Source organism: Euwallacea similis, chromosome 13 (assembly GCF_039881205.1).
Source record: "Euwallacea similis isolate ESF13 chromosome 13, ESF131.1, whole genome shotgun sequence".
In the NCBI taxonomy this organism is placed as follows: Eukaryota; Metazoa; Arthropoda; class Insecta; order Coleoptera; family Curculionidae; genus Euwallacea; species Euwallacea similis.
This window is the reverse complement of record NC_089621.1, coordinates 1,746,029-1,772,328: the sequence shown is the minus strand read 5'-3', so window position 1 is coordinate 1,772,328 and position 26,300 is coordinate 1,746,029. Positions and strand designations below refer to the sequence as shown.

Here is a 26,300-nt window from a genome sequence, read left to right as displayed (position 1 = left end):
TATCTTTTCACTCTCTCGGACAGCAAGTGCATCGGCGGTTCCAAAAATAATTTTTTTGAGTTTCGACGCGCGAATTGTCGTCGACACGCGAGGTCAGATTTAGTGACTGAAAAGACAATTTTCCTTTAGTTCCGTTGAATTTCTTGAAGAAATCGTTAAGATTGATTGGACATTTGGAGGTATGACTATTTAAAGGAGTGTTGGAACCTTAAGTTGTAGAGCAATCGTGATATTTCTCACATCAAAAACTAAAAGATGTCCTTCTTCCACAGATAGTGCGTTTGCGAGAGAAATTAAAAACTGAAGAATTATTGTGATTATCTGTGATGCCTGATCGTGGTAATCATCAATGATCTCTGTGGCACGTAGCAGTGATGTAGGAAGTTCGCGGACCATAATTTCGTTAAAACCTCGAGCAAATATGGGTATGGAGTCCACAGGAAACAAGGTTGTGACCAGATCGAAAACCATAAGTAAGTATTTTCGTGTTTATCCACGCCTACGTGATATGGTAAATTGATCGGCCGTGCTCTTATGGAAGCTTATAAGTACAAAGCATAATAAATAATAAAATGAGAATTTACTAGCAGACTTGGCTGTAGTAACAGATTCTTAATAATATAAAAGCGATGTTTATTGCGAATTTTATAATCCACTTAGCACGTTTTATGTCACATTTGAACTTAGTCGGGCGTTGCCAAAATCAACTATTTTTCCCACTATGTGAATTAATGTTACAGAAAACAATATTAAGGCGATTTTGCGTCATACACAAAGCGTATTTATTTGTTTATTAATAAGCCTGTCTTCAGGGCGATTTTTCAATTAGTAGTTACCTACATATATGATCAAAAAAATCGATAAATTGAAAGATTTACTGGCTATCATACTTAGGATAAATTAACAGCGCTGGATAAAAATATTTCCTTTAGGAAATCGAGACAGAAAACAGATAAAACCCGAGAAACAATTTTGCTCGTTTGAGGACGTGGCCAGATTAAAATGCTTATTTTATAACTAGGTGCGAAATAAAATCGTTTTCTTTACATGCCTGTCAATGGAAGTGCTAAATTCGGGACGTTTCAGTCTCGTTTATAGGGCAAAATAAGCTTTGATGATAAACAAAAATAAATATTACGTATTCTTTCTTTAATTGAAACCGCATTTCAACCGTCGATTGAAGTCGATTATAGATTAAGGAAAAATCAGCACGCAATAGAGCTACCTATGTGGCTGACAGTCGTGAGATATTTTTTTAGAGCAACAGATCAATTTGGAGCAATTTCAATATTAAGCGATTTCCTGAAACAAACCTCAACATCTGTTCTTAATTTGGATGCGCAGTGTGACTGAACTAGCCATTAAAACACGAATTAATCTTAAATTTAATTATTCGTTTTGAGATCCAGGAAGCCGCTTATTATAAATAACCCAAATTTTCGTTTCATATCTTATAAATAGATCTTGTTAAGTGCAGTTGTATTGAACATTTTACAGGAGAATTAATTTGATTTATAGATTCGAAAATCTATTTCAATCTGGGTGATTTCAAGCTGACAGACTATTTTATATCATGAGATGTTTAAACTTTATGAAACCATAGATTTTTTTATATCTAAATTGCATACTTAAAGTCTCGTGTTGAGTGTTTTTGCTCAATGATTCCTCAGGCTCTGAATTCATATGTCAGACATAATAAAAATATTTATACAAGAAATAACAGATTTTTGTCGCTGTAGGTGGCCGGCCGTTCTATACGCGTTTTTTTTGCATTTTTAGTCTGTGACTAAGGAAATTTGGCTCTGGCATGTCTTCTAAATATTTATTGTCGTTTTTAATGTAGTAAATTAAAAAGTGTCTTTTTTCCTTGTTTGCAGGCATATGCCCAGTTTTCGGATATTAGTTTTGTCATTATGCCAGAAATAAAAATGTAAAATTTGGCAAATAAACTCATAAAAATATTCCGGTTTTATCGGGTTAGGTTAATGGGAAAATACTTAAAATAGGGCAATGGATGCCTCGGTCCTGGGTAGTTTTCGGCAACGTTCGCATCTCAGTAGATTCTTATTTCTCGTTGGAAATGATGTATTTTTTCTGGACCGCGGAGACAGATTTTAAAATAGCCAAAGGACAATAACATTGAAAAACACATGTTAACCACAGTATTGGCAAACGTACCTAACAATTATTGCCCATATCAATCTTCATACCAGTACAGGGACGTGTAAGCAAATGTCAAGAAAAAGTTGAGGTTGTAGGACAATTTGATAAATTACCTCTGAGATATTTGGCTGAAACGGACGAGTAAAATTATCCCTGAGATCACATTATTTGAAATTATCCACAACTAACTGGTAATTTGCCGGCTTAAATATCTAATTAAGCCCTTAAACGAGATTTAAATGATCTCAATTCCTCACGGAGACGTAAACGAGAAACAGTCCTGGAAAACCACTTAAATACTCCACGAAAATGTGATTACACGTGAGGTACCTTTAGAAGAGCTTAACGTGTGGCATAACGTGCTCTCTTAAAAATAAATAAAATATATCTCAAAGCTGCTATTGGTTGCTGCAAATGTTCATGAACATTTAATTATACAAAGCTGCATTTTTTGTCATTTTCTATTACAAGCTCCACCAGTGTTACTTACCCCCGTAGCCCCGTAAACCCACAACCCCCCAAGCCATAAGCTAAATTGACAACATTGCATGTACATAGATGCCGATGATCCAGCTCTGTGCCGATTGCCCCCTAACCGACCATCGTGCGTTTTCGGCTTACCCGAACGAGATGATACAATTCCCAGAATTTTTTTTAAAACATTTTTCTAGAATGAAGCACGTAGAGATGCGGATTTGCAATTAACGAAGCGATATGTTTTCCTTTCAAAGCTTAATTAGCTGAAATGATGTTCCCATAGGGAGGAATTTTTGTGAAAGGTAGAAAGGGAACACGTTGCAGTGGAGTTTTGAAATCGGTTTTGTTTATGTTTCCATGCGGATATTTCAAGTCATAAATCGCCTCATTATTGGTCGCAAATCAGAAAATGTGCGTTTGAGAAAGCGCGGAATAAAAATATCATCGTACCCAATCGAGAACGAGCGTGCTAAAACTTCAACTAGAGCCACTAAGTTCCGAAAGGCCACTAGATTAACGTACCGGCAACTTCACTTGGAAGATTATTTCCACGAAAACTCCATCGAAATACTTTGACTTTATATTAAGGTTTCCATTGATAGTGCCTTTCCGGTAAATTCGCCCGGACTTTGATCTATTGGACCTAAGAAAAAGTCGCGTCGGATGAATAGTTCGATGGGTCATAGCGATGAAATATACGACAAGAATGTTTCATTTAGAGAGGAAATTGAACTTCTTTGAAATAGAACAGTTTGCTACTTTTCTTAAAGGCAGCTTGAAGGACAGTTCGAGCAATTTAGAGGTATTTTTCATCAACTTTTTCAGTTTCAACATAAATTAACCCACACTCTTTTAATTTATTAAACAGGTAAAATTAGAAATTATCAAGTTCCTATGGTGTGGACCTGTGTACCTATTAAAAAAATCCAGTACATATGCAAAACCATAAAAACGAATCAATTTATCTGGTCCTCTCCGCACAACAGCAGGAACCTCCAATAAAAGTCCCCCAGCCATTCGTCGTGCATCCTCGGCCGTCTGATTGATGATCTAACAATTCACAGAACTGTCACATTAAACTGAATTTTGATACGGCGATTTTTAACCTGTTTTCAGTCCGGCACGGTCTTGAACGAACATTCATTACATTTCTATGAAATTGACCTGATTCAACACACAATTTAGCAATTATTTTTCAAAATTTTGCCTGAAATTTGATATTTTTCACGAGCGAAGCGAGTGGAGACGCGAAGTCGCCATTATGGAAGCGATATCGTTTTGTTTTCAAGGCCTGCTTGACAGAAACGGTGGCAGAAGTACGACAGAAATGTTTCATCGATGGGGGAAATGTTTTTTTTAATGGAGAAATTTGCTTTTTTTTCTTAACACTAGATGTATCGACAATTTGACTATACCTACTTTTACTAACCCAGTTAAAATGAGTGGTCTTAGGAAAAATATTTGGTGTAGTTTCTAGTCTTCATATATTTTTAAAAAATTATAAATTACTTTTATTTTGCCGCTATTTTCACATACATAGATTTTGCTTTGTGTTCTTTTCTTATTATTACTGCTGCGTGAATCACTTTGGTTATCAAATAATTTGCCTTCGCTACCAGAAAACTTGTCATTTTCAAAATTCGAACATTCAATAAGCATGTGGATTATATTTTCCAAAAACACAGAAGATTACTTTCGTTTTGCCAATTTTGGAGCCTGGCGATAATTATAAAAATAAATTGAAACTAATAATAGGATAATATTTCTCGCTGTATTTAATTTTCTTACTAAAAGAATATAGTTTTGAATATTTTATTATCCAAAGAAATGGTTTTTTCCAGTACTCTCAACAAAGTTTCACAACTGCCATCCCTTAAAATTCAATCAGGGACTGTCATCATATTTGTGTGTCATTATCAGGCGCATATCATTTGTTTTGATCGTGCTGCAATTGCGCAGTATTTATAGTTTATTATAACTTCGCAAAACTCATTCCATCACATAGAAAAATATACCAGTCATTTTGACTGGTTTGGTGTAAGTACCAATAATAATAAAAAACTATTTGATTTTGAGTAAAAGAAAATAAAACTCACCATCTGGCATTAATTATTTAATTATCTTTACAAATATCATGACTTCATTTCAAAAAAAGGTAAAGTAGGAATTTGAAAATAAAATTGTAAAAGCAGTCATTTTGATTGGTGTGGTAAATTTAGTGTAAATGTAACTTGAAAGACACTTCGAGCAGTTCAGATGTATTTTTCTTAAAATTTTCCTGTTTTAGTCTTAACTAAGCCAAACTCTTTAATTCATTGAGCAGGAAGAATTGTAAACGATCAAATTTACGAACTTCGTCCAAATGTGAGTGCCTATTTTAAAAAGTTCTGATGTCTGGGTAAAGCCATGAAAGCAGACAAACCAGTTTGCTTAATCCTTTACGCAGGTAAACTAAGAATTTTCTATAAAGGTCTTTGAACCATCCATCGTGTGTCTTCGACCGATCCGAGCGTTATACAATGAGTGTTAGAACTGTCAAACTAAATTTTGAAATCGAGGTTTTTTTACCGGTTTTCAACCCGGAATAATTTTGAACGGGGACTTCTTGCGTTTTTGTGAAATTGGCCTAATTTAACATTCAGTTTAGCGCAAAACTTCAGCCGAAATTCGTATGAAAACCATGCGTGAGTGTGTGTAACCAAAAAAAAAATTCTAATGTCTGGGTAAAGTCATGAAAACAAACTAGTTTATCTAATCCTATACGCAGATACAGCAGGAATTTCCTAGAAATGTTGCCAACTATTTTGTCATGTAAGTATGTCTCGCGTTGAAAGGAACATGACCCTGAAAATAAGACTGTGCATCGTGCTAATTAATGATCGTCAATTTGACTATTGTTATAAATACTTTTACGTTCCCAGAACATGATTTTTTCCGCAAAGAAGATTGACGCCGGACCTCTAATCGCATTATAGGACGTTACCAAGGCGCAAAGAATCGTCACTCCGTTAAAACCGTTCCCTCCTTTTTTCCTTGAAAACGCTAAATTTAACCAAAACGCCGAACGTCATATTAAATCGTGAATCGTAAAATTCGATCTTGAAAAAACATACGCAAAAATCTAATTGAAGTCCTAAAAATATCAGTGCCACTAAACGAAGATAATCGACCAGACACCTAGATGATGACTAAAAAGTCTGGTTTCAAGTGATTTATGGACGCCCCTCTCTTCTTTATCGCTCGGTTTTTAACCTAAACATCGAGGCTTTATATGAATTTCATCGCACATGAAATTCATGCGTTTGGGATATTCTCAATTTCGTCCCAATTTTTGCGAATCGGAACTAATTAGGACCCAAAATAAATAATGACGATTAAATCGACCGAATCGAAACAAACATTTCGGTGTAAAGCCCGAGCCATCAAAAGTCGGTAATAAAATTTCAAACACGAACCGAATGAATCGACCGACATTGATGAAACTTTTAGCTGTTATGTTTGCTCTAAAAATTAATTAAATCCCGAGGGAATCGCATCCAGCTCTGGAAAATGATCGACCGAACGGTCAAAATAACCCGCCATCAGGCGCGACTTGCGTGGGCGCATCACTCGTCGAAATCCACACCGCGATGTTCTGCTATTTTACGATTACTATTTGGAATATCCCGAGGGATTATCAAATATTAGTCACGTGCTAGTACTGTTAGATCAGGATCTTAATTTAGTGGTGATTTTCTCTGGAATAGAGGTTTTAACGAGCAGGCGCGAAAGTAAATGATGAAGAAGAGACGAAAGACAACCTTCGCAGCATTGCCATTCGGCAGGATTCTCGTTCACTTAAAACGGTGAAAGAAATTTGTGAGACTCGAAGAACTGGCAATAGAGCGCTGCCCTTTTGTGTCTTGGTTCATAGAGAAGTGTCAAATTTTAACGTCTTAAACGTCATATTGTCCAGCATCGCCTCGCTTCAGGCTTTTAATCATTTAATCATTAATCGTCTTCTGTTTCTTAACTTGCACAATAGAGGTCTCAGTGTTGCCAAGCTTCATCAGTTACTATCTTCAAACTACGACCTTCTTGATTAGAAACCTCTATTTTTTTGTACAGTCTGTCCCAGATAAGAATGAACAGCATGGGGATTTCAGAAACGCTAACAGACAGGAAATTGCCAAAATTAGGACAAAAAATGCGTAATTTAAAGCAAATTAATAATCTGTTTTTATATCGGCTAAATTCCGAATGGTTACGAAGATATTCGGAAAAAAAGAATTTGGTGGTATTTCTTTCTGCAAATAACTCTTAAAAGGTTACAGTTACGGGAATAAAGGACTGACAGTTTAAGGATTGACATTTAGATGGACAGTTGAGGATTGACATTATTAAGACACTTTTTGAGAATTTCGTACCAGTGTTGCCGGTTTTCTTGTTAAGTCCTGCTTTTGGAGATAAACTGTTAAACTTTTGACTTTCATACAGACGCAATATCGAATATTTATATTTTTAAAATTGTCATAAAACTCCCTTTTCAGCTATGTATTATACGAGGTATGTTCAGAAAAAAACGGGAATTTTAAATTTTTAGAAAGAATTTTATTTATGCGACTACGTCAATTTTGTCCCCTTCAAGCTAGTCCCCGTTAGTTAAGATACATTTATGCCAGCGCTTCTTTCAATCGCCGAAACACTTCTGAAACTCAAACTTTGGAATACTATTCAGCCCTTTCAGCGATGCGAATTTAATCTCGTCTATGCTTGCAAAACGACCTTTCGAAGTTATCTTTATTTTCGGGAACAAAAAGAAGTCGCAGGGAGCCATATCTGGCGAATATGGAGTTTGTGGTATCATTTCAGTATTGACTTTGGCCAAAAATTCACGAACAAGCAATGAGGTGTGAGCGGGCGCATCAACATGGTGCAAAAGCCATTAATTGTTTCGCCACAAATCCGGGCGTTTTTTTCGAATTATTTCACGCAAACGACGTTGAACTTGTAAGTAATATTCTTTGTTGATCGTTTGGCCTTGTGGCAAAAACTCATGGTGTACTATGCCATTAAAATCGAAGGACGCTGTGAGCATTACCTTCAAATTCGATCGCCTTTGTCTAGCTTTTTTTGGTCTGGCAATCCAGATTGCTTCCATTGGGATAATTACGTCTTATTCTCGATGTCACAACCACGAACCCATGTTTCATCACTTGTTATAATATGTTTCAGTAGTTCTGGATCGTTGTCGATTACTTTAAACGACTCTTGAGCAACTTCCATTCGTCGCTGTTTTTGTTCAGAAATTCAACAGTTTTGGAACAAACTTTGCAGTCATACGTTTCACATGCGAAACAATTTCATGGCATGAGTCAATTGATATGCGAACATCTTCAACGACCTCTCAGATTGTAATTCGACGATCTTTCATAACTATTTCTTCCATCTTTTCTACGTTTTCATCCGTTTTTGATGTGCTGGGTCGTCCTGTGCACTTGTCATCTTCGACGTTTTCACGGTCTTCTCGAAAACACGTATATCATCCGCAAAATTTTGTTTTGCTCATAGTGGACTCACCAAACGCCATGTTTAACATTTCTAAAACCTAACTGCTAAAATAGCAGTTAGGTTTTAGAAATGTTAAACATCTTTATAACTTTCTATAACCTAACACTATTTTTGTAATAAAATTTGATGCAAGTTCTTTGATCCATTTTTCAAAGATCGCCGCACCCGTCGAGCACAATACAACAGACATTGTTGACTGTTGATTGTTGTGTGACTGTTTGACAGTTGTCAACAGACTAAATTTTGAAAGTTGTCAACAGACTAAACTTTCAATATGTCACATTTTGCTTAGGGATTTTTTTACGTTTTTGTTTTTTTTTGTGTTTACCAACTGAACTAATGAAAAATCGCATAAATAGAATTAATACAGCCTACAAAATGACTAAATTCTCGTTATTTTTTGAACATACCTCGTATTCGGTATTTTCCGCAGATACTCTATGAGTTATGGTCATTGAAATATTTTTTGATAAGTCGGCTATGATTTTGACTTATCGCAATGGTACACAATAAATAAATGCCATGGAAACGGTGAAAAGAGGATATTTATGTTTGGACAATAATGGAACTTTATTTGAACATTTGTTATAATTTGAAATTTCTATTCGATTCAAATTTAGCCGTATTGTTGTTATTAAAAACATAATTTAATTCGATTAATTTTTTCCTTATTTTATGGTGCTTTCAGGAATACACATAAATAAATATAATTATGCACGCGTCAAAGAACTTTAAGGTTTTATAACTTTAAAATATTTTTGAGGCTCTTAAATAGTTTTCATAAAAACTTACCCTTGCAGAAATACAGTTCTTTAAAACTTGATAGCGAAAGTTGTATTTTCTTAATAACTTTTCTTCGAGGTAACAAAATTTAATAAATTTCGGATTACTCGCGTATCATACCAAGGTTGATAAGATAGGACCTAACACCTCTTTCTACGTCTTCAGGGAGGCGGAGGGAAGCTACTCTCAACTTCTTTATTCATAAACTTTTAAGGTTTTGGGGGTTTTAACCGTTGTGTGGGTTATTAGATTTCCTGTACACCTAGAAAAAAGGCACTCTTTGTTGATGTACGTAAACCGAGACGCTTTCCAGAAAAACACCAATTTGTTCAAGGGCGTATTTTACAAAAGTAATGGAATTTTGCGTGTATTTTTTACTCTATCATCTAGTTACCAAAACAAACAACAGTTTTGTGTTATATTTGTTAAAAAGGAATTTATTCCTTTGAAATAAATTAATTAAATTTCATCAACTGGAAGAAAAATTATGTAGAAAATACCATTTTCGCTATCAAATTTTGAAGAGCCGTATTCCCGCAACGGTAAGTTTCTGGAAAACAACTTATAAGCCTCAATACAATCTTTGACCAGAACTTTTCATTGACGGGATATTGCCCACATTTTTGGAAACACCCTGTCTAATGGCGCTGTCTAGGATAGCAATCGTGCAGCCAACATTGCCAATTTTACAAAAATTACTCGCATCATTTTATTTTTCCTTTGTTAAAACATTTGAGCTGAAATTAAATTATTTGCACAAACAGGTGTGTTCCTCCAACCATGAGATTTTCTCTTCTGGAACTGTTCGGGAATTTTCCGGCAATTTATGCTTCAGCCTCCATCCTGAAAATAAATGTGTTGGCGATAATTTGATGACGTCAATACGCACAGGTTACCATAGGTTATTTCCTGGTTAAATGCGTTTCCAAATGGCAGCGACATGTGCACGTTTATAATTAAATGTCTCTCTACATGATAAACGAACAAACTCTGATGGAAATAGGTACCAAAAGTGCGCGCAAATCGGCCTTAGATCGTGCCTTTTTATGCTTTATTTCTGTCCAGACGTGTTTGATAAACAATATCCGATTTAAAAAAAGTTAATTGCCGATGCATGTGGATCTTTCAGATTTCTCGGATTGTTTATGGATCCAGAGATGCGATTTTTCGCCTCTCTGTTACGCAAAACCCCGTCAATTATCACGTTTGGACTTGAATCTGGATCAACAACGTCGCGTGACGTTATTGCCTCAAAAGGTGCATTGTTGCTTTGCAATCTGTCGTGGCTAATGTTCCAAACACTACATGGTGACGTTACACCTTGAAATGTTGGCAAGAGCTCTTTGGAAAGGTAACGGTAATATTGTGATGCAAAAACTAAAAATAAAAATCGGTGAATATGTGTAAATTGTCCAGCCAAATTCCCAGTCCAGCGGCATTCCGCCATCTATCACCTTAGATAACCATCTGGATAGAGAACTGTAAAGAGCACAACAACATTATTTCTGGATAGGCAATGCCTGCTGGCCTCTACCGGAAACATTGCGAAAATCCTTAATATTCGGGAAAGTTTGGAAAACGCGGCCTGTAGTAATTCGACTCGCTGGCAAGAAGGTGGTGCCCCCACCTATCCAGAAATAAATTTAGCAAAGATCTTATAGACCTGGATAAAGTGGAGCAAAGGTGACAGTGCATCAGGACTCCATCAGGGCCGCACTTAGGAGTGCAACCTTTCTCTTTGCACTATTCGTGTAATTGTTTTATTGAGTTCGAGTGTACGTTGCAAGATCATGACGAAGAGATTTGCCAGTGGTTTCAGGAAGGATTTTTCCGGCATTTGTCCCCTGAATGCACAGCTGGACGGGCAGCCACCATCTGACCGAGCTTAAAAATAAATTTCGAGTCTGAGAGGCCTCGGTCCGATATAAACACGGGGTACCAATCCAGATTCTAAATTTAGCCTGGTTTATTAATTTTGGTGTAAAAATTCTCTTACGTCATGCTTGCGCTTTAAATAGACGGCCAAGCCTTTTTATTAGACCGATTTCCACGGCAGATTACTATGAGAAAGCGTCTGATGACGTTATAACTAGGAGCTCTTTTTATTTGCCTTTTTTTCTCACGTTGCCGTGCGTAATTGTAAACCCAGGACTTTCAGGAGGGTCTGGCAACACTGCGCTACTTTTTTCAATCTCAGTTCGGACCACGCCCGTAGTAGAGCTGTCAGTGTTTGTCATGTTAAGCGCGACGTTGCCAAGTGTCGCGATAATTCCCAGTGGGCGAGGAAATGATGCTGTTACTGGCAATCAATACAATTACACACAGAGATATAAAATTAGTGCCCACTACCAGCCAGAACGTACATATATATATTTTCTGTATAATAAATCTTTATTAGCAAGATCGTTTTAAACATACCCGTTTACTTATTGATACCGAAATAGAATCTTGATTATTTATTGTAATCTGCTATCAAGGTTACGTAGAAAATTGAATTTCGGCCCAAACTGATTTATTTATAATGGCCTTATGCATGTAAGTGTGGCTTTGGCGTGTACCTTTATACGCACTTTCGGGTATTTTAGGATTGCTCGATTATTCAAACTGAGGGTGGTTTACTCTAGACTGTGTAAACAGTAGTTTACAACACACCTACCAATAAAATTAATGGTTTATTGATTTAAACCACGCGAAAAGTACTAAAACACACGTTGGAACGAAAAACCGCTGTGCGTTCATTATTATGGGTTGTAAGATAAGCGTATGAATGTGATTAAGTTGTATAGCGTTGATGTGAGGATTTTTTTTAAATGCTCACCAAGATTTCTCCATTGAAGAATCGTGAATCAAGGGACCTTAAGCAATGTAAAAAAAGGAAAGGAGATTTCAGGAGGCGTCCGTTTTTTTGAAAGAATGGAATGAGTTGCAAGCCTGACGGTTCGCCGCTACTTCGTTGAAAACATTTTATTACTCTATACCCATTTTCCCATTTCTATGTAATTATTATTAGTAAAAAAGGTCCTTAAAATTTATGCACTTTGACATTTTGGTGAATGCGCCAGACAGCTCCAGGGTACATTCACCAAAACGTCAAAGTCCATGTGTGTCAATGTTTAACGAAGGTATATAACGTGTTGCCTGTATTTATATGCCTGTATTATTAAAAGGTATGCTGTCCCATAATTGATTATGTTTATATGGCTATGATTACCCGGACGGGTGAGGCCTGATCATAAACGTAAATTATGTACAGAAAAGAATAAGTATAATAAATATCCAAATATTCAGGACTTTTGTGTTTTTTTTGCATTTATTATCGCCACCAAATCTGTAATAAATTTATGAGCCATTTACTTCAAAATATCACATAAAATGACATTGAATGTACTTTTTCAGCGGTAAATTATTTTGACCGATATATTTTTGATGCTCAAAAAAATGTATTTTTTCCAAGTACGAAGGGTTACGAGGTGTTATGTTTTCGATGGGGGCTGTTAGCGAATTCATTTTTAAATAATAGGTCTGAAAACAAGTATTGCCTCAATTTTTTAACGTGCACTCTTAGGCCTGTTTCGTATTAAAGTAACGTGTGTAAATAAAGACATGAAGTCTGTAAAGTAACGGGAAACACGAATGTTGGAAATGTCAGTCAGTAATAGCTTTAAAACGACACAATTCTAGTGCATTCGAAAATAAAAATACCAGGAAGAGTTTACTTTTCCTGTTAGTAATAATCTTTATGCGATGCACCAGCAGATCAGTCTTAAAAAAGACTACTTGGAAGTTTTACTACCTACCGAAATGAAAGCGTTTCCTCTTAAACTATGCGGCAGATAAACGACTCTCTCGTATGTATAAAAAAATAAGAGCTTTCAAGATTCCCTCTTGAAGACCGGTGTTGCATAATCCCCAGCATACCATCTGGATAAGTTAAACAAAACTCGTGTAAAGCGAAAAGTCGTAAAGTAGACGGTTCCATCGCGAAATATATCGATTACCGGGCCGAAGCATAAACGCCTCTAAAAATAACGGAAAGAAAAATATTATTTTTCATAATGTTCGGGCATGTTTTGATTATAAAAAAGCAAAAGTATAAAATATTCTCTATGAAAAGTTTATGCTGGTGTCTGTTGATATAAGCGATTATTTATCTTTGTTTCGCACGTTATTGGGGGGCTCTAATGATATCTTCTTTTGTCTCTCAAGAACTTAGTGCTGATACCCCTCTCAAAATCGTCAGAAATGTCCCTGACAAATCTGGACAATGGGCAGAGTTAGCTTGCGGGAATGGGAGTATTATGGGTTGCCTAACCGGTCAAGTATTCTTCGCTCACATTAACGTTAAATTCAAATATTCAGATGATTTTTTCGAAAGATTACTGTTTGCGATAACTTAATTACAACAACATTACAATTTATTACGACAGGTTATGCGGATTTTTCCTTTCCATTTTCATATAGGAATCTCTCTGTAAAATCATCCTTATGCAATATTTTTCAATCTTAATCAATAGGCATTTTCAACCGTTTTTCAATTTCAACAAATTATGACCATGAAATAAACAATTAATTTGTATGCGCTTATCATTCGGCGATATCTCATACGTGAGTTTCAGTTTCAATAGTGCTATCGTCGAGATCGCCTGCTAAAATGTGGAGTCTGAGTGTTCTTTTGGTCTGTGGCTCGCTTATGTTGGGGCAAACGAGTGGTTTGAAGCTGTTGTTTGTCTTCCCAGTCCCGGCAAAGAGTCACTATTTTCTTGGCAATGAGCTGGGGAAAGGGCTGGCCCGTCTGGGACATGAAGTCACTATGATTTCCGCCTACGAAGAGAAAAATCCTCCTAAAAACTACTTCAACATAACCCTAAGCAAAATTACCGATTATACAGATTGTAAGTGCCACTCGCGAGCTTTCTCCCGGGACTAACAGAGAGTTTTTAGCCTTAAGGGAGCAAAAATTCTTCAACCCTTTCAGTTACAGCGACACTTCCCCATTTTTTCAACTCTATTTAATAAGCAGCCCTATGATGGACTTCTGGAAAGATATCACATTTTCCGATGAGAAAGTGCAACAATTGCTCAAATCCAATCAACATTTCGACGCAGTTATAGTGGAGCAATTCTGGAACGACGCCATGAAGGTTTTTGCCCATCATTTCAACGCCCATCTCATAGTGTTCAGTACCATCGGTCCGAACAAGTGGGTGAATAACTTGGTGGCCAATCCAGAAAATCCAAGCTATGTTCCAGACCTTTTGCTCAACTTCAACGAGGAAATGACCTTTTTCCAGAGGCTCTATAATGCTGTGTTTGGCTCTGTGCATAACCTGTTGCTCTACCAGTTCTTTTACCCCAAACAGAATGCGTTAATGAAAAAATATTTCCCTGATGCTCCAGAGCTTGAGCAGTTGTTGTATAATGTGTCCTTAGTGCTGACCAATGGTCATGATAGTATTAATGATGCAATCCCTCATGTGCCCAATATGATCGACATTGGAGGATTCCATGTGAATCCTCCTAAAGAGTTGCCTAACGACTTAAAGCATTTGCTGGACAATGCCTCTGAAGGGGTCATTTACTTTAGTCTGGGGTCTAACATACAACCCTCACTGATGTCGAACAAAATCAAGAAAGCTTTGCTGAAGACTTTGGGAGGGAGGAAGGAGAAGATTTTGTGGAAGTGGGACGAGAAGATTCTGGAGAACCAACCGAGCAATTTCCTGATCTCAAAATGGTTTCCACAGCAAAGCATTTTGGCTCACAAAAATTGCAAGCTGTTTATTTCCCACGGGGGACTTTTGAGCACCACCGAAACTATATATTTTGGGGTACCAGTATTGGCCCTTCCGGTAATGGGAGACCAGAAAATGAACGCTGCCAGGATAGTAGCTAAAGGAATGGGGGTTTCCATACCTTTTGCTGAAATAACCGAGAAACGACTCACTGAGGCTTTGGAACTAGTTTTGGAAGATCCAAAGTAAGATTTAGTTAATTCATTTTTTTAATCAAGATAATATTTATTGCTACTTTTAGGTACAAAGAAACAGTAGAAATAAGATCAAACCTCCTTAAGGATCGGCCAATGAAGCCTATAGAACTGGCTGATTACTGGATTAAGTATGTGGTCAGGCATAAAGGGGCACCTCATTTAAGGGTAGCAGGGATTCAACTACCCTTGTACAAGTACTATATGCTCGATGTAATTGCTGTGATATTGGTCGTGGTCTTTGTTAGCAACTATGTTTTGTTTAAGTTGATAAAATGGGCGGTTTGTAAGAGGAGGAATGTTAGGAAAATTAAGAAGGAATAGAATGCGAAAACATATGGTGTGTTTTTATTTATTTTAAAATTTTAATACAATACAATAAATATTAAAAAAGGTTTTCAAATATCCCGTTTTTTTTAACCAGTGGCTTCAAGGGAGTCCGCAAAACATAATCTAAAGGATTCAAGTCTGGCGATCTGGGAGGCCATGCGTGCGGAGCCGCTCTTCCTATAGAAACAATCCAATATTTAAGAAATATTTGATCCTGAAATGAAATTTTTACGCACCTAACGGAAAGTTCAACTTCGCATTCTCCAAATATTTTTTATATATCAGAGGCGTCTCACATGAGAGATTGTTTTAAAATTGAAATGAGCAGGCATTGCGTTATTTTGCTTTATAAAATATTAATATTACCCACCACAAATTTACTTGGATTGGGAGGGCTGTTGGCTGGCTCTACGCCTTCCGTTCCTGTTACGGTTATCTAAAATTTTTCATGGTCATTTTTGCAACAATAAACAAATAATGGATAATTAATGGGAAATTGCAACGCCGTTTGCCCACCCTAGACGAAGCTAAAAATTTCCGTCTATTTTTACGTGGCAACATTGCGAAAACTACTCTGTATCTCTTGCCAAAATCTGATATTTTTGTTTCGAAGTAATTCCACTTTTCCAAGTTGGTGTCTCGCAGTTTTTTGAGTCAGCCGGGCGGTCGGCCGTGCAAATTTTCACGCCGAGAAAAACCGGGGAGCAAACAACCCCCACTCGTACGAGTGCTCGCGAGTGTCTTTTAGTGCGGACAAATTAGCAGTGAATCAGTGAATTTTCTCTCAGTAGTCACAAATCGCAATCCGACTTTATGCACAAAATTCACCCATGGGAATTTTATCAAATATCACCCATCCAAACACCATCCATAATGCAAGTTGACCTGTCATAGCCTATTTACTTTCGGACGAGCACATTGTCAGCTGACTGGCCTAAAATCTTACTGAAAAACCTACGCCCGTCTATCCAAAAAGTGTTGCCAAAAATTATCCACATTTTATCTGATCCGATTGTTTGCCACTGGCGGTGACACACGAGCTCATAATAAAAACGGACCTTATGCAAACCCGTCATGATGCATTTCTGCCAGACCTTCTAGGCAAACTCTGTGATGGCAGAAAGGGCCAGTTCCAAGCGGAAGAATTTCGGCAGGAGTGCCTCCACCGAAAGCACCGAATATTCCGTGACGATGGGCCGATCTGTGCGCAGGAAAAAGCCCAAAGAACGATGGCTGCTCACCAGGAAAACCTGGAAATATATGGCGGATGCTGGCAGGAAGTTGATACCCGAGGGCGCGAAAAACTGTGTCGAAGACATCCCCAAGATCGAGGCTCATTTTCAAGAGCTGTGCAAGAAGGAGACGAAATTCCTGCTATGGAGGAAGAACTCTTATCCCGGAGCCATAGGCTTCAGGAAGAAGCGCAAGCACGCTTTGAGGAAGGGGGGCAGCTGCAGGAAGGCAGCTTCGGAGGGGGAGGTGGATGTTTTGCGGCCTGAGCGTCCTAAGGACTTAATGTTCTTGGAGCCGAAAATTCAGGGGAAATTCGACTTGAAGAAAATGAGGGAGGACTTCTTGAGCACCGAACCGTCCACCTCTGCAGCTTCTCTAGATCAGGCACATTCCGATGAGAACGAACTGGCAGCAATGCTAGAACAGTATTTGAAGCTTTCGAACACTCCCACATCCCTTAAAACTAGCTCTGGGGACTTCAATTACGAGGAATTATTCAACAAGCTTCAAACGCATTTGAACATAGTTTCGAGCCGCAACAACTCTCCTTCAAATCGAGACTATTCTCCCAATGTCTCCCCTCATTCCAGCTACCAGACTCTGCATCCTCACGTGAGCTTCCAAGGGGACAGCGTTCAAAGGACTGACACCTTGTCCAGGTACTTTGGCCAATACACCAACAGAGACAAGGTCATTTCTGACCTTTTGACTGACAGGAAAGCCTTGGAGAAGTTATATTTTGACCTCAGGAAAGCTAAAGGGTTTAGAGGGAGAAGAGGGGGGAGCGGGTATAATGCTGCTGGGGATTATCACTCGTCACCTACCAGGGGCTTCAATTCTCGGTCAATTCTAGGAGGAGGATATAGAGAGAAAGGGAGCTACTCCCCCAAGCACCCTCCTCCTTTGATTGAGGTCGAGAGTGAGACTTTAGAGATTACCTATCGGGATTGGGGAATTCAGACTCTTCCCGTGCCTGAGGCAGTTTTGGCACAATGCGAGAGCGAGTTTAAGAAGAAACAGGCAGAAGAGGAGGAGGAGAAGAGGGATAAGGAAGGAGACTTTCGGTTCAGGAGAAGATCCAGTGTGGACCATGACGATGTATCTCAAAGCGTTTCAGACACTATCAAAAGGTATTTGAGGATGGCCAGGAAAAAGAGCGTTGACTCAGAGAAGGCTGTAGGTTTCAAGAGGGTGAACTATGATAGAAACTTGCGCAATATCAAGGCCAAGGGCGAGATAACCAAGCCAGGGGATGATGATGGATTGAATAAGGGCTGTCAAACCAACGATGAGTGGATACTCACGTATAAAGACCTCAAATTCACTGAGGTCTACGACGTTTCCGATGATAGCAGAGTGTCCAGTGCGAGAAGCAGCATTGACATTGGGATTGTCGAGTCCAAAAGCAGCCCCAGCAGTCCCCCCAGTGTTAAGTCTGGGAGCCACGGGTTCTTGAGCCACTTGTTGCACCATGGCAACAAAGATAAAGGTTCGTTAAGCAACATTTTGTCCTTTCTCGGCATGTTTCTGAGTTGAATATATGTTGATTTGAGGTTTCTTTGTTGCAGCGGTAACAGCCACAGCCATGCAGAAGAGTAAATCATCGTCAAGTGTGATGCAGCAGGGAAGTCTGGCAAAGAAGATCTTTCGGTCGAGGTCCAAGAGCCAAACAAGGCCTGCGCAGACACCTTGCAGTTGGACCAATCGGGTAAGACCCTTTTTACAGCATTAGCGCGGACTAGGCTTAATAATTACTTACCTAACAAGTGCATAAAATTATACTTTACATCGCACATTAATTGCGGTTCGCCGAACGTCGCCAGAATGCAGGAAGTGCGGTAAAGATGCTTTCGCACGTGTAAGGTAGATTATTTTTAGACCACACACATGTCAATGTCAAATTCCCACAAAAGTTCTGACGTTGATACACGTCAGTTTGTCTAGAAATATACCAATAAGCGATTAATAATTTTGACTTTATTAACGCGTTCGCTACATTCATGTCTCGATTATTAATCACTGTCATTAATGTACTTGTGCGTTTATCTATTGTTTTATGCTGAATAATTTGTAGAAATTAAAAAAAAAGGGAATCCGGTACACGCACAATGTGTTTCAGATATAAATAGTTGTCGGCTCTTGAGTTTCAGTATTCTCGGAAACAAACGATTTATTTTTAATTCCTGTTTAATTACTAACGGTGGCAGTGGTTTTTATTGAAAATGCGTTAAAATAATAGTGGATCTAACTGAGAAAGAGGAAATAAAAGATGGAGGTGTCACTAAGCGGAGGCTTTGAGAGCTTGAAAACTGACCGAGAACGTGGAATTTTTACGCATAAATTTGAAATATGAGTTCGTCGGACGCCTACGCTGAAATGTACCCTTTCTTCGCTTCTTTTGAGTGAGAAAAACGGAGAATTCTTGTGGGTTTCAGGGGATAATGTAAATAAGTTGTAAGCGTTGGACATAATGTAATAGAAACATTTTTTTTTTCGGATAGAAACGAACCGCAAATATATAAATTAATTAATGTTTTAGTTAATTTAAATAATTAATGAATATTTAATAAATTGGTGGGGTTTTGGGACGCACCAATTCCCCCTAACTGCAATTAAAGCGACCCTCGTAAGGTCCACCTTGACTTCTATTTAAGGAGCAGAATCTCTTTCCCCCTTTAGCCCTTTAGACAACCCTTAAGCAAAGTAAAGAATCCTTTTTTTCGGATTTTTAAGAAAAACCAGTGACGTCCCGATTCTAATCATATTTCGTACGTGGACAGCGCCATGCCCGAAATAGCTTCATTAACATTAGTAGCAACCATGGAGATTTCGATGGGAAAAGAATTATCTTAGCTCTTACAGCCCCTTTTCCTCTCATCCAGGGTAATTGTGTCTGGAACAGCGTCTCGGGCCGTCAAGTGATTCTCCAAGACACCAATTTATTGCATTTAACCGAAGTGGAGAGGAAGGTCCTTCAGAAAGTTGCGATTGCGAAGCTGCAAGCCCTTAATCTGGGCGTCACTGTTAAAGTTCCTACAGGTACTTTAAGCAAAATTTACATGAAGCTAGTAAATCAGCGGTAAATTTGCAGAAAACGTCGGCTCGGTCCCCGCAAAGAAGCGCCGGCCTTACGGGCTGAAGAAGAAATCCTTCACCACCAGTATCTTCGACAGCGGCAGGAAGGATTTGGATAAAGGTGAGGAGAGTTCTGCTTGATCGGCCGGGCAGGAATTCCTGCTGTCAATCTTGTCAAACGTGAACGAGCGCAACATGTGACTTATCGCAGGTAGACTGCGAAAATATTTTGCAGGTCGAAAATAGCGCGGAATATTTTTGCGGTCGCTTAGACCGTGACACCATAAAGAAACAATTACCAGTATTTTCGCGTTAGTATTGAGTACTCCACGCTAGTAATGTATAATTAAACCGTGGCCTTTCAATTGCCAATATTCGCACTGTTTATTTGTTTTCCTGGCGATTAGACGGGAAATATTTCAAATAGCTTTCTCTCAGGTTAATAGCAGCACAATTCATAGAAGCTCCAAAAACATTAGGAACAGCGAGACATATTTCTGCTTAGCGACCACGGGGGCCTTTGTGAGACCTCTAAAAATGTCGTTGTCAAAGCTCTCCACGGTGGTGCACGCACTGAAAGGTTTCACGTATCGGATTTAAATCTAATTTCCTCCAAAACAGCACATGTGTACCTATCAATTAGCTCGAGGGAGAGCTCTTGACGTCAATTTAAATATGTATTTATTAGCATTCCTAGAATATCACGATTGTGTGCATCAAAAACTGTGCAGGTAACATTAATTTCGTCTCCAGAGAAATTCGAGCAATTTAATTTGCCAGCATCGGTCCGAAATACAACAAAATAGCTGCCTAAAACAAAACCGCGTGTTATTTTCCGCAATTTTTATTGGCATTGGTTGTACACGTATGAATGCATTGTATTTTTATCCTTGTCCATGCAACTGACAAATACCTTCCAGACTATCGGCTCGTGTTACACCAACGGACGCAGTCTCATCCAGAAAATATGTGAAAAGCACATTGTAATGCTGAGCTTGTTATATACAAGTTCCCTTTCACTACAAAGCGTTTCTTGAAATTTAACTCGAATTCCAGATGGCCACAATTCAAGTGGAGGGCTAGTGTTCGGCATTCCTTTAACACAATGCGTGGAAAATGACAGGCTTCGAAGTGCAGGCAGGACGGACTTGGTCAGTTCTCCAGAGGAGAGGGCCAACATTGCCAGGCATGGATCCAGGTCCAGTTTTAGTTCGCTTATCGATTCGCCCAGAGGAGATGAGGTAGGTACCACCCTGGACCATCTGTAACTCCCAGTTGTCCCCAAACGTCAGTTTTTTCTGGTTGTATCGGCAACGTTGCTCCCTTACCTGCCAGCAAAGCTATCAAAGAGTGATGTGTCGTGTATAAACAAACGCCAATCTTGAGTTTGACACTTCATCAATGGTGTAGACAATTTGAGCCATAAGATTTATCCATGAGTTTTTACCGATCGAGATCGAGTTTTAGTTCGCCTACTGATTCGCCTAGAGGAGAGAAGGTAGGTACCACCCTGGGCCATCCGCAGGCTCCACTTTCCACAAGGCTCAATTTTTTCCCGTTTCATCGGCAACATTGTTCCTTTACCTGCCAGCAAAGCTGTCATAGAGCGAAGTGCCACGTATAAACAAACGTCAATCGCGGAGTTGCCACTTCGTCGATAGTGTAGGCAATCTAAGCCGTAAGATTTGTCGATGAGTTTTTATCGCGCAAGACATTCCTTCCTGAGCAAAATCTGGAAAAATTCCTGCATGGGTTTTAAAATAATTTTCGTTCTATTATCGGACGTTTTATTTATTTTATGAAAAAACACGATCCGAAATTTTAGTGGCTTGTTTAAAAATTTAATTTGTATTTTATAGTGGTCCAAATGTTCTCTCGTCCCGAGCTTTCGAATTTCGAAATCGTCGACAAATGGGGAGTTTTTGCAAGAATTTATCTCCACTATTTTGGTTTCATTCAGGCCTATCTCAACGCGGAAACTTTCAGTATCCTCAGACAAATAATTGATTATGGAGAAACATTACACTATGCAAGAAGTCAGCGTAATCCTGTCATTTGCATGGCAGAACCGAATAAAAGTAACCGAATTTGACACCCAGAAAACTCCATGATGTTCGGTTACTTAATTCGCTGACGTGTCGCTGGTTGCTTCATCTTGTAGCTTTGACGTCATTCTTGAGTCCACTTGTCAAATCAAACTGAATTTTGTTTCGAAACGTGTTGATTTTAAGTCTTGGTTACATGACTATGCGGGATATTTTCAGAAGTGTCATTGCGTAACGGGAAACTGGGACACCAATGTTCGTCCGGTATACACAAAATATACATAATATTCATTATAATAAAAATTCCAGATGTATATTCAGCCAGTTTATCCATCTTATCTTAATTCCATCTTTCTAGATAATCTTCTGTGGGAATTTTCTTTAGGATTTTTTTGAGATTCGCGTCAAAATTCGCTTGCTTTGAAGGGATAGCCTGCAGACGTATAAAGCGAGGGAAAAGGGCGGAATTTCTCTCTAATGCGACTGATGGAAACGGCGCCTGCTTTCACTTTCTGGATATTAACGTTTAAATGAAACTTATCCAAGTATTAAGCAAAAGAGCTGAAAGTAGCCATTTTGGGCCCTAAAGGGGATTTCGAAGGGGAGCAAAATCGCGATGACGTGCACGTTGTTTTTGATTCAGCTTACAACTCCTAAAAGAATCGACTTTGCTCAAAACGGTTTATTTAAGGAAATGTTTATTGCAGTTTGCTAGGATAAAATCGAAAACTCTGCAGCTATCGAGAAATATTGAAAGAAATGTGAAAGACTGAATTCTACTTGGGAGGCTTATAGTTTTCTTAGTATTGAAAACACCCATTTCTGCTAGATGCAGTTTTGCAGTTGTCTTCATATGCGTTAATTCACTCTTTTATGGGTTTTTGCATATGTTTCACTAGAGTTGGCTAAATGAATATGCACGTTTTTGAACAAGACAATAGGGATGTTGCAATAGATCCTACGTGGGCAGGCCTTGGGCCATGAGCGGAATTTTTAACCATCGCTCCCTTACCCCCAAGAAAAACCTCTGACCGGGAAATTCCGCCGCTTTGACCCCCCCTATAAGGCCGGTGCTAGATGTGAGCTTGAACTCTACTGGGTAATTAATTGCGTGGTTTTTGCGATGTAAACTATATAAAACTTTGTCTACATTGTGGAGGATCTTGCTTCTAGTGCATTTACGCCATTTTCAGCGCCAATTAGGAAAATTTCAGCATTAGGGCAAGAGGCCTTGGGTCTAGAATTAGGATAAGATATCAAATTGGCAAATTGGAAATTCTTTTTCCCTCGAACATTCGCGGTCCGAATTCATTCAGTTTCATGGCTTTGGCTTCCATTCAAACATCTCCAATTTCGAATTTGGGCTAATGATAGTGTGGAGAAATTTAACTGCTTCTACGTCAAAACGAAAATATTTAAACTGATCGAATTACGCATAGTTGCGAGTTCTTGTATGACTTTTAGAGCCCGCGAAGTGGATTGGCGGCAGCTGTTTTTAGCTGCGAGTAAAACGAAAACGAGTTTCCAATAGTTTCAAATTCGTCTCGATGCGAGCGACCCATCAGCGACCATTACCTCCAGTGAGCTTTTAGCAACAGGTTTTTTTGTGGCCGGTTTGTCTAGTTGAAATGTATCTAAAAATAAGAAAGACATAACAATTATAACCGAGGTTAATACCTTGACGATATTTTTATCGGCCATGTCACGAGCGTCATCAATACACAAACGAGCTTGCTTCCAGACTGATTCCTGCGAGAGCCTCATGGGCAGGGAAAGAATCCTCGGATCGGTGCCCGGCCTGCTGGACACTCTGTCCTGCTCTTCGGCCGCCGATATACCTGGGGCAGTGTCCGAGGAGGACACAGCTGTCCCCAACATCCTTGGGGAGTGCATAAGGCATTTGGAGCATCACGGACTGCACACTTTCGGTATTTTTAGGGTCAGCGCCTCAAAGAAGCGATTGAGGCAGGTTAGTCTCGAGTCACTTACATCCTGAGAATCACTATTGCACAATCAATTTCCAGTTAAGAGACGATTTTGATTGCGGCAAGGAGACCACCATAGACGAAAGTCAGTGTCCCCATGACGTGGCCAATTTGCTGAAAGAGTTCCTCAGGGACTTGCCAGATCCGTTGTTGTGCAGGGAATTATATCACGCGTTCATCCAGACTCAAAGTAAGCGAAAATTCATAATTTTGCCTCTCTGCCTAAAATCGGAATGAACAGGGATACGCAATCGAAGACTGCAATTAGAAGCCCTCCAGCATTTGGTGCAACTGTTGCCGTCCTCCAATAGAGACACCTTATACGTACTTCTCAGCTTTTTGGCGATTGTGGCCAAGAACGCTAATGATGGCAAAAACGCCCTTGGAGAAGAAGTAGTTGGCAACAAGATGGATTCTAATAATTTAGCTACAGTGTTCGCTCCCAACATACTGCATTGCATCAAGCCGGGATCCAAGGAAATCCAGGACCGGACCGAAGACAGAATCGACATTATTAATGTAGTGAGGACCCTCATCGATCATTACAAGGAGGTGTTCACGTTGTCCGCTGAACTTTTAGACGAAGTTTACGCGCATATGGTGGATTCGCATCCAGAAGCTCTGGAGCAGCTCTTGAATAAAAGGGACGTCTTTGGAGCGGCCGATGAGTGAGTTTTTTCATTTGGGGAAATTCTGGATTTTAATTTATTGAAATTTAGGTCTGTTGATGAGCTGGACTCGGAATCTAATTCAGCTCCTTGGACTCCGACACATCCTACTTCAGAGGTTTCCACGGAATATGCTTTTGATGTTAAACCTCAAAATAATGAGCCCAAGAAGACTTATTCAAGAGAGGAGTGTTTGCATGAAACGGCAGCCACTGGTGGCCCAAATATTGGCATGAGGATTAGGTAAGTGCCATCTAAAGGTAATTTCAAATTGGAGCTCTTAGACCTCGTTGAATGCAATTTCGTTCCTCAGAAAAATGCCCCTGTACCTCCAATAGTAATTTCTATCCATCCAACAAAATCTCAAGAGTCTGTGGACAAGTACCAAAAATGGAGAGTTTTTGCACAAAATGTTCTTTTATTTTCTCTTAACCTCTGCCATTCTGATTAAACGCTCTTTCCTTAAGGCACAAAGACAAAATTCGGGAACGAAGCCTCCGTCGTAAACGCGAAAAATACGAGGATGGGTTACTCTCCAAGATCCGCGGTTCTCAAAAAGATGATGATTACTCAAAAGCTAGGTCTTCCTCTCTGGAAAGTAGTGGATCTGCCCAAAACGAGGACGTCACTAGAGTCCTGCGAATGTCCGAGGCCGAACTTCAACAACGACGAAAGTCCAGCCCATATGTCTTGGACGACAGTGGCGTGCTGACGGCTAGCTTGACCATACCAGTCCAACCAGGGGTCTCTTACAACATTGGTACGGCAGGAAACTTTCCACTGATTGACCCTGCTGACAACTTTTATTGATTTAAGATGACGACATTCCTTATATTGAAGATGTGGAAAATGGTAGACAACATATGACTGTGGGAGTAGTAAAGGGCCCTGCAGTACCCCCTAGACGAAGGAACACCTCCGTTGGCAGCGATTCCTCGGTTGCCTCCAACATTCAACCAATCACAGGATCCTTATCTTTAGGTACAGTAAAGTAGTATACACTAAAGTTAATCTATTAAAACTTTTATTTTCTGCTCTTCGTAGGTCAAGGCTACGATTCTGCAGTAGGCTCTTCAGCAGCCACTACATACTCCTCCCCTCTCCAGAACACTCCCACTTCAGTCTCCTCCAGCATAGCCGATCAAGGCCATTTCAGTTCCCCTCCCAGCTGGACCAGCAGTCCTCCCACCTCGCCGGACAGCGTTCACACTTCCGTCAACTACATCCCTGAGGATATAAACGTGCTGAAACCGGCCCCCAAAGACCGAAGTATGCTTAGAGAGGCTCCGATGATCCAAAAGGTGTCATTCACTCAAAGCCCCAGTCCTCAGACTATACAGAAAGTGAGGGATCTTAAGGCCATGTACGGAACCGGAGCGGAAATTATGAAGAGCGCTAGCGCGGGCACTTTCCAAGAAAGGGAACCCAGATTCACTCCCAGTATTACCAGCATCGGAAATGCTGTTTTGAAGTCAAAAACTGCGGATTTTGAAAGGATTATTAATGTGGAGACCAAGCCCAAGGTGACGCCTGCAGTGGTGGCTCCGCAAGTCAGCAGCGCTGTCTCAGACAAGAAAAAATATACAAAGAGAAGATACACGGACACTAGACACCCCACGAGGCATATTCCAGACTCGGAGAGTTTGGAGAAGAAAGAGCAGATGGTGGCCCCTGCGGGAGCTGCAGCTGGCCCTGTATATAAGCGAAGGGAGCTCATTTCGAGCGTCCACAACAAATAAACTGTGAATTGATTTTATAACATAATCGTATATTTTTGTAAAAAATGGTTATTAGGAGGTAACAGTCGCTTGTATCGTTGTTAGGTTTTATAGAAATGACGTTATATAAAGTTCAAATTGAGCTGTGGTCAATAATTTTTCTTGAGTTCTAGTCAGAGGTATTTTTTGATGTTTTACGTGTAAGCAATGGGTATTTTTTAAAAGTCGTATTGTAAAAAGGGCTTTTAATGTAAAAATAAATTATTGTGTAAATATTTCCATATAAT

General features: G+C 39.3%; 2 protein-coding genes across 2 annotated transcripts; both read left to right on the top strand.

Moving 5' to 3' along the window:
- On the top strand, nt 1–26,300 carry RhoGAP102A (Rho GTPase activating protein at 102A). The gene is made up of 14 exons (XM_066395976.1): nt 1–179; nt 273–473; nt 16,382–18,011; nt 18,091–18,230; nt 19,405–19,561; nt 19,614–19,718; nt 20,654–20,838; nt 23,384–23,611; nt 23,667–23,817; nt 23,869–24,295; nt 24,347–24,538; nt 24,763–25,055; nt 25,112–25,276; nt 25,340–26,300. Exons 3-14 carry the CDS (start codon nt 16,403–16,405, stop codon nt 26,032–26,034), a joined length of 4,347 nt encoding a protein of 1,448 aa, XP_066252073.1. The 5' UTR covers nt 1–179; nt 273–473; nt 16,382–16,402; the 3' UTR covers nt 26,035–26,300.
- On the top strand, nt 13,608–15,297 carry LOC136413000 (UDP-glycosyltransferase UGT5-like). The gene is made up of 3 exons (XM_066396301.1): nt 13,608–13,865; nt 13,915–14,950; nt 15,007–15,297. Exons 1-3 carry the CDS (start codon nt 13,625–13,627, stop codon nt 15,281–15,283), a joined length of 1,554 nt encoding a protein of 517 aa, XP_066252398.1. The 5' UTR covers nt 13,608–13,624; the 3' UTR covers nt 15,284–15,297.

What these genes read in the sequence shown, in the direction of transcription:
- RhoGAP102A (XM_066395976.1), top strand. Translation starts at nt 16,403, where the DNA reads ATGGCAGAAAGGGCCAGTTCCAAGCGGAAGAATTTCGGCAGGAGTGCC. An exon ending in CTTGCAGTTGGACCAATCGG is followed by an intron (nt 18,231 to 19,404) that starts GTAAGACCCTTT and finishes CCTCTCATCCAG; the next exon opens with GGTAATTGTGTCTGGAACAG. An exon ending in AGGGGTCTCTTACAACATTG is followed by an intron (nt 25,056 to 25,111) that starts GTACGGCAGGAA and finishes TATTGATTTAAG; the next exon opens with ATGACGACATTCCTTATATT.
- LOC136413000 (XM_066396301.1), top strand. Translation starts at nt 13,625, where the DNA reads ATGTGGAGTCTGAGTGTTCTTTTGGTCTGTGGCTCGCTTATGTTGGGG. An exon ending in AATTACCGATTATACAGATT is followed by an intron (nt 13,866 to 13,914) that starts GTAAGTGCCACT and finishes GAGAGTTTTTAG; the next exon opens with CCTTAAGGGAGCAAAAATTC. An exon ending in CTAGTTTTGGAAGATCCAAA is followed by an intron (nt 14,951 to 15,006) that starts GTAAGATTTAGT and finishes TGCTACTTTTAG; the next exon opens with GTACAAAGAAACAGTAGAAA.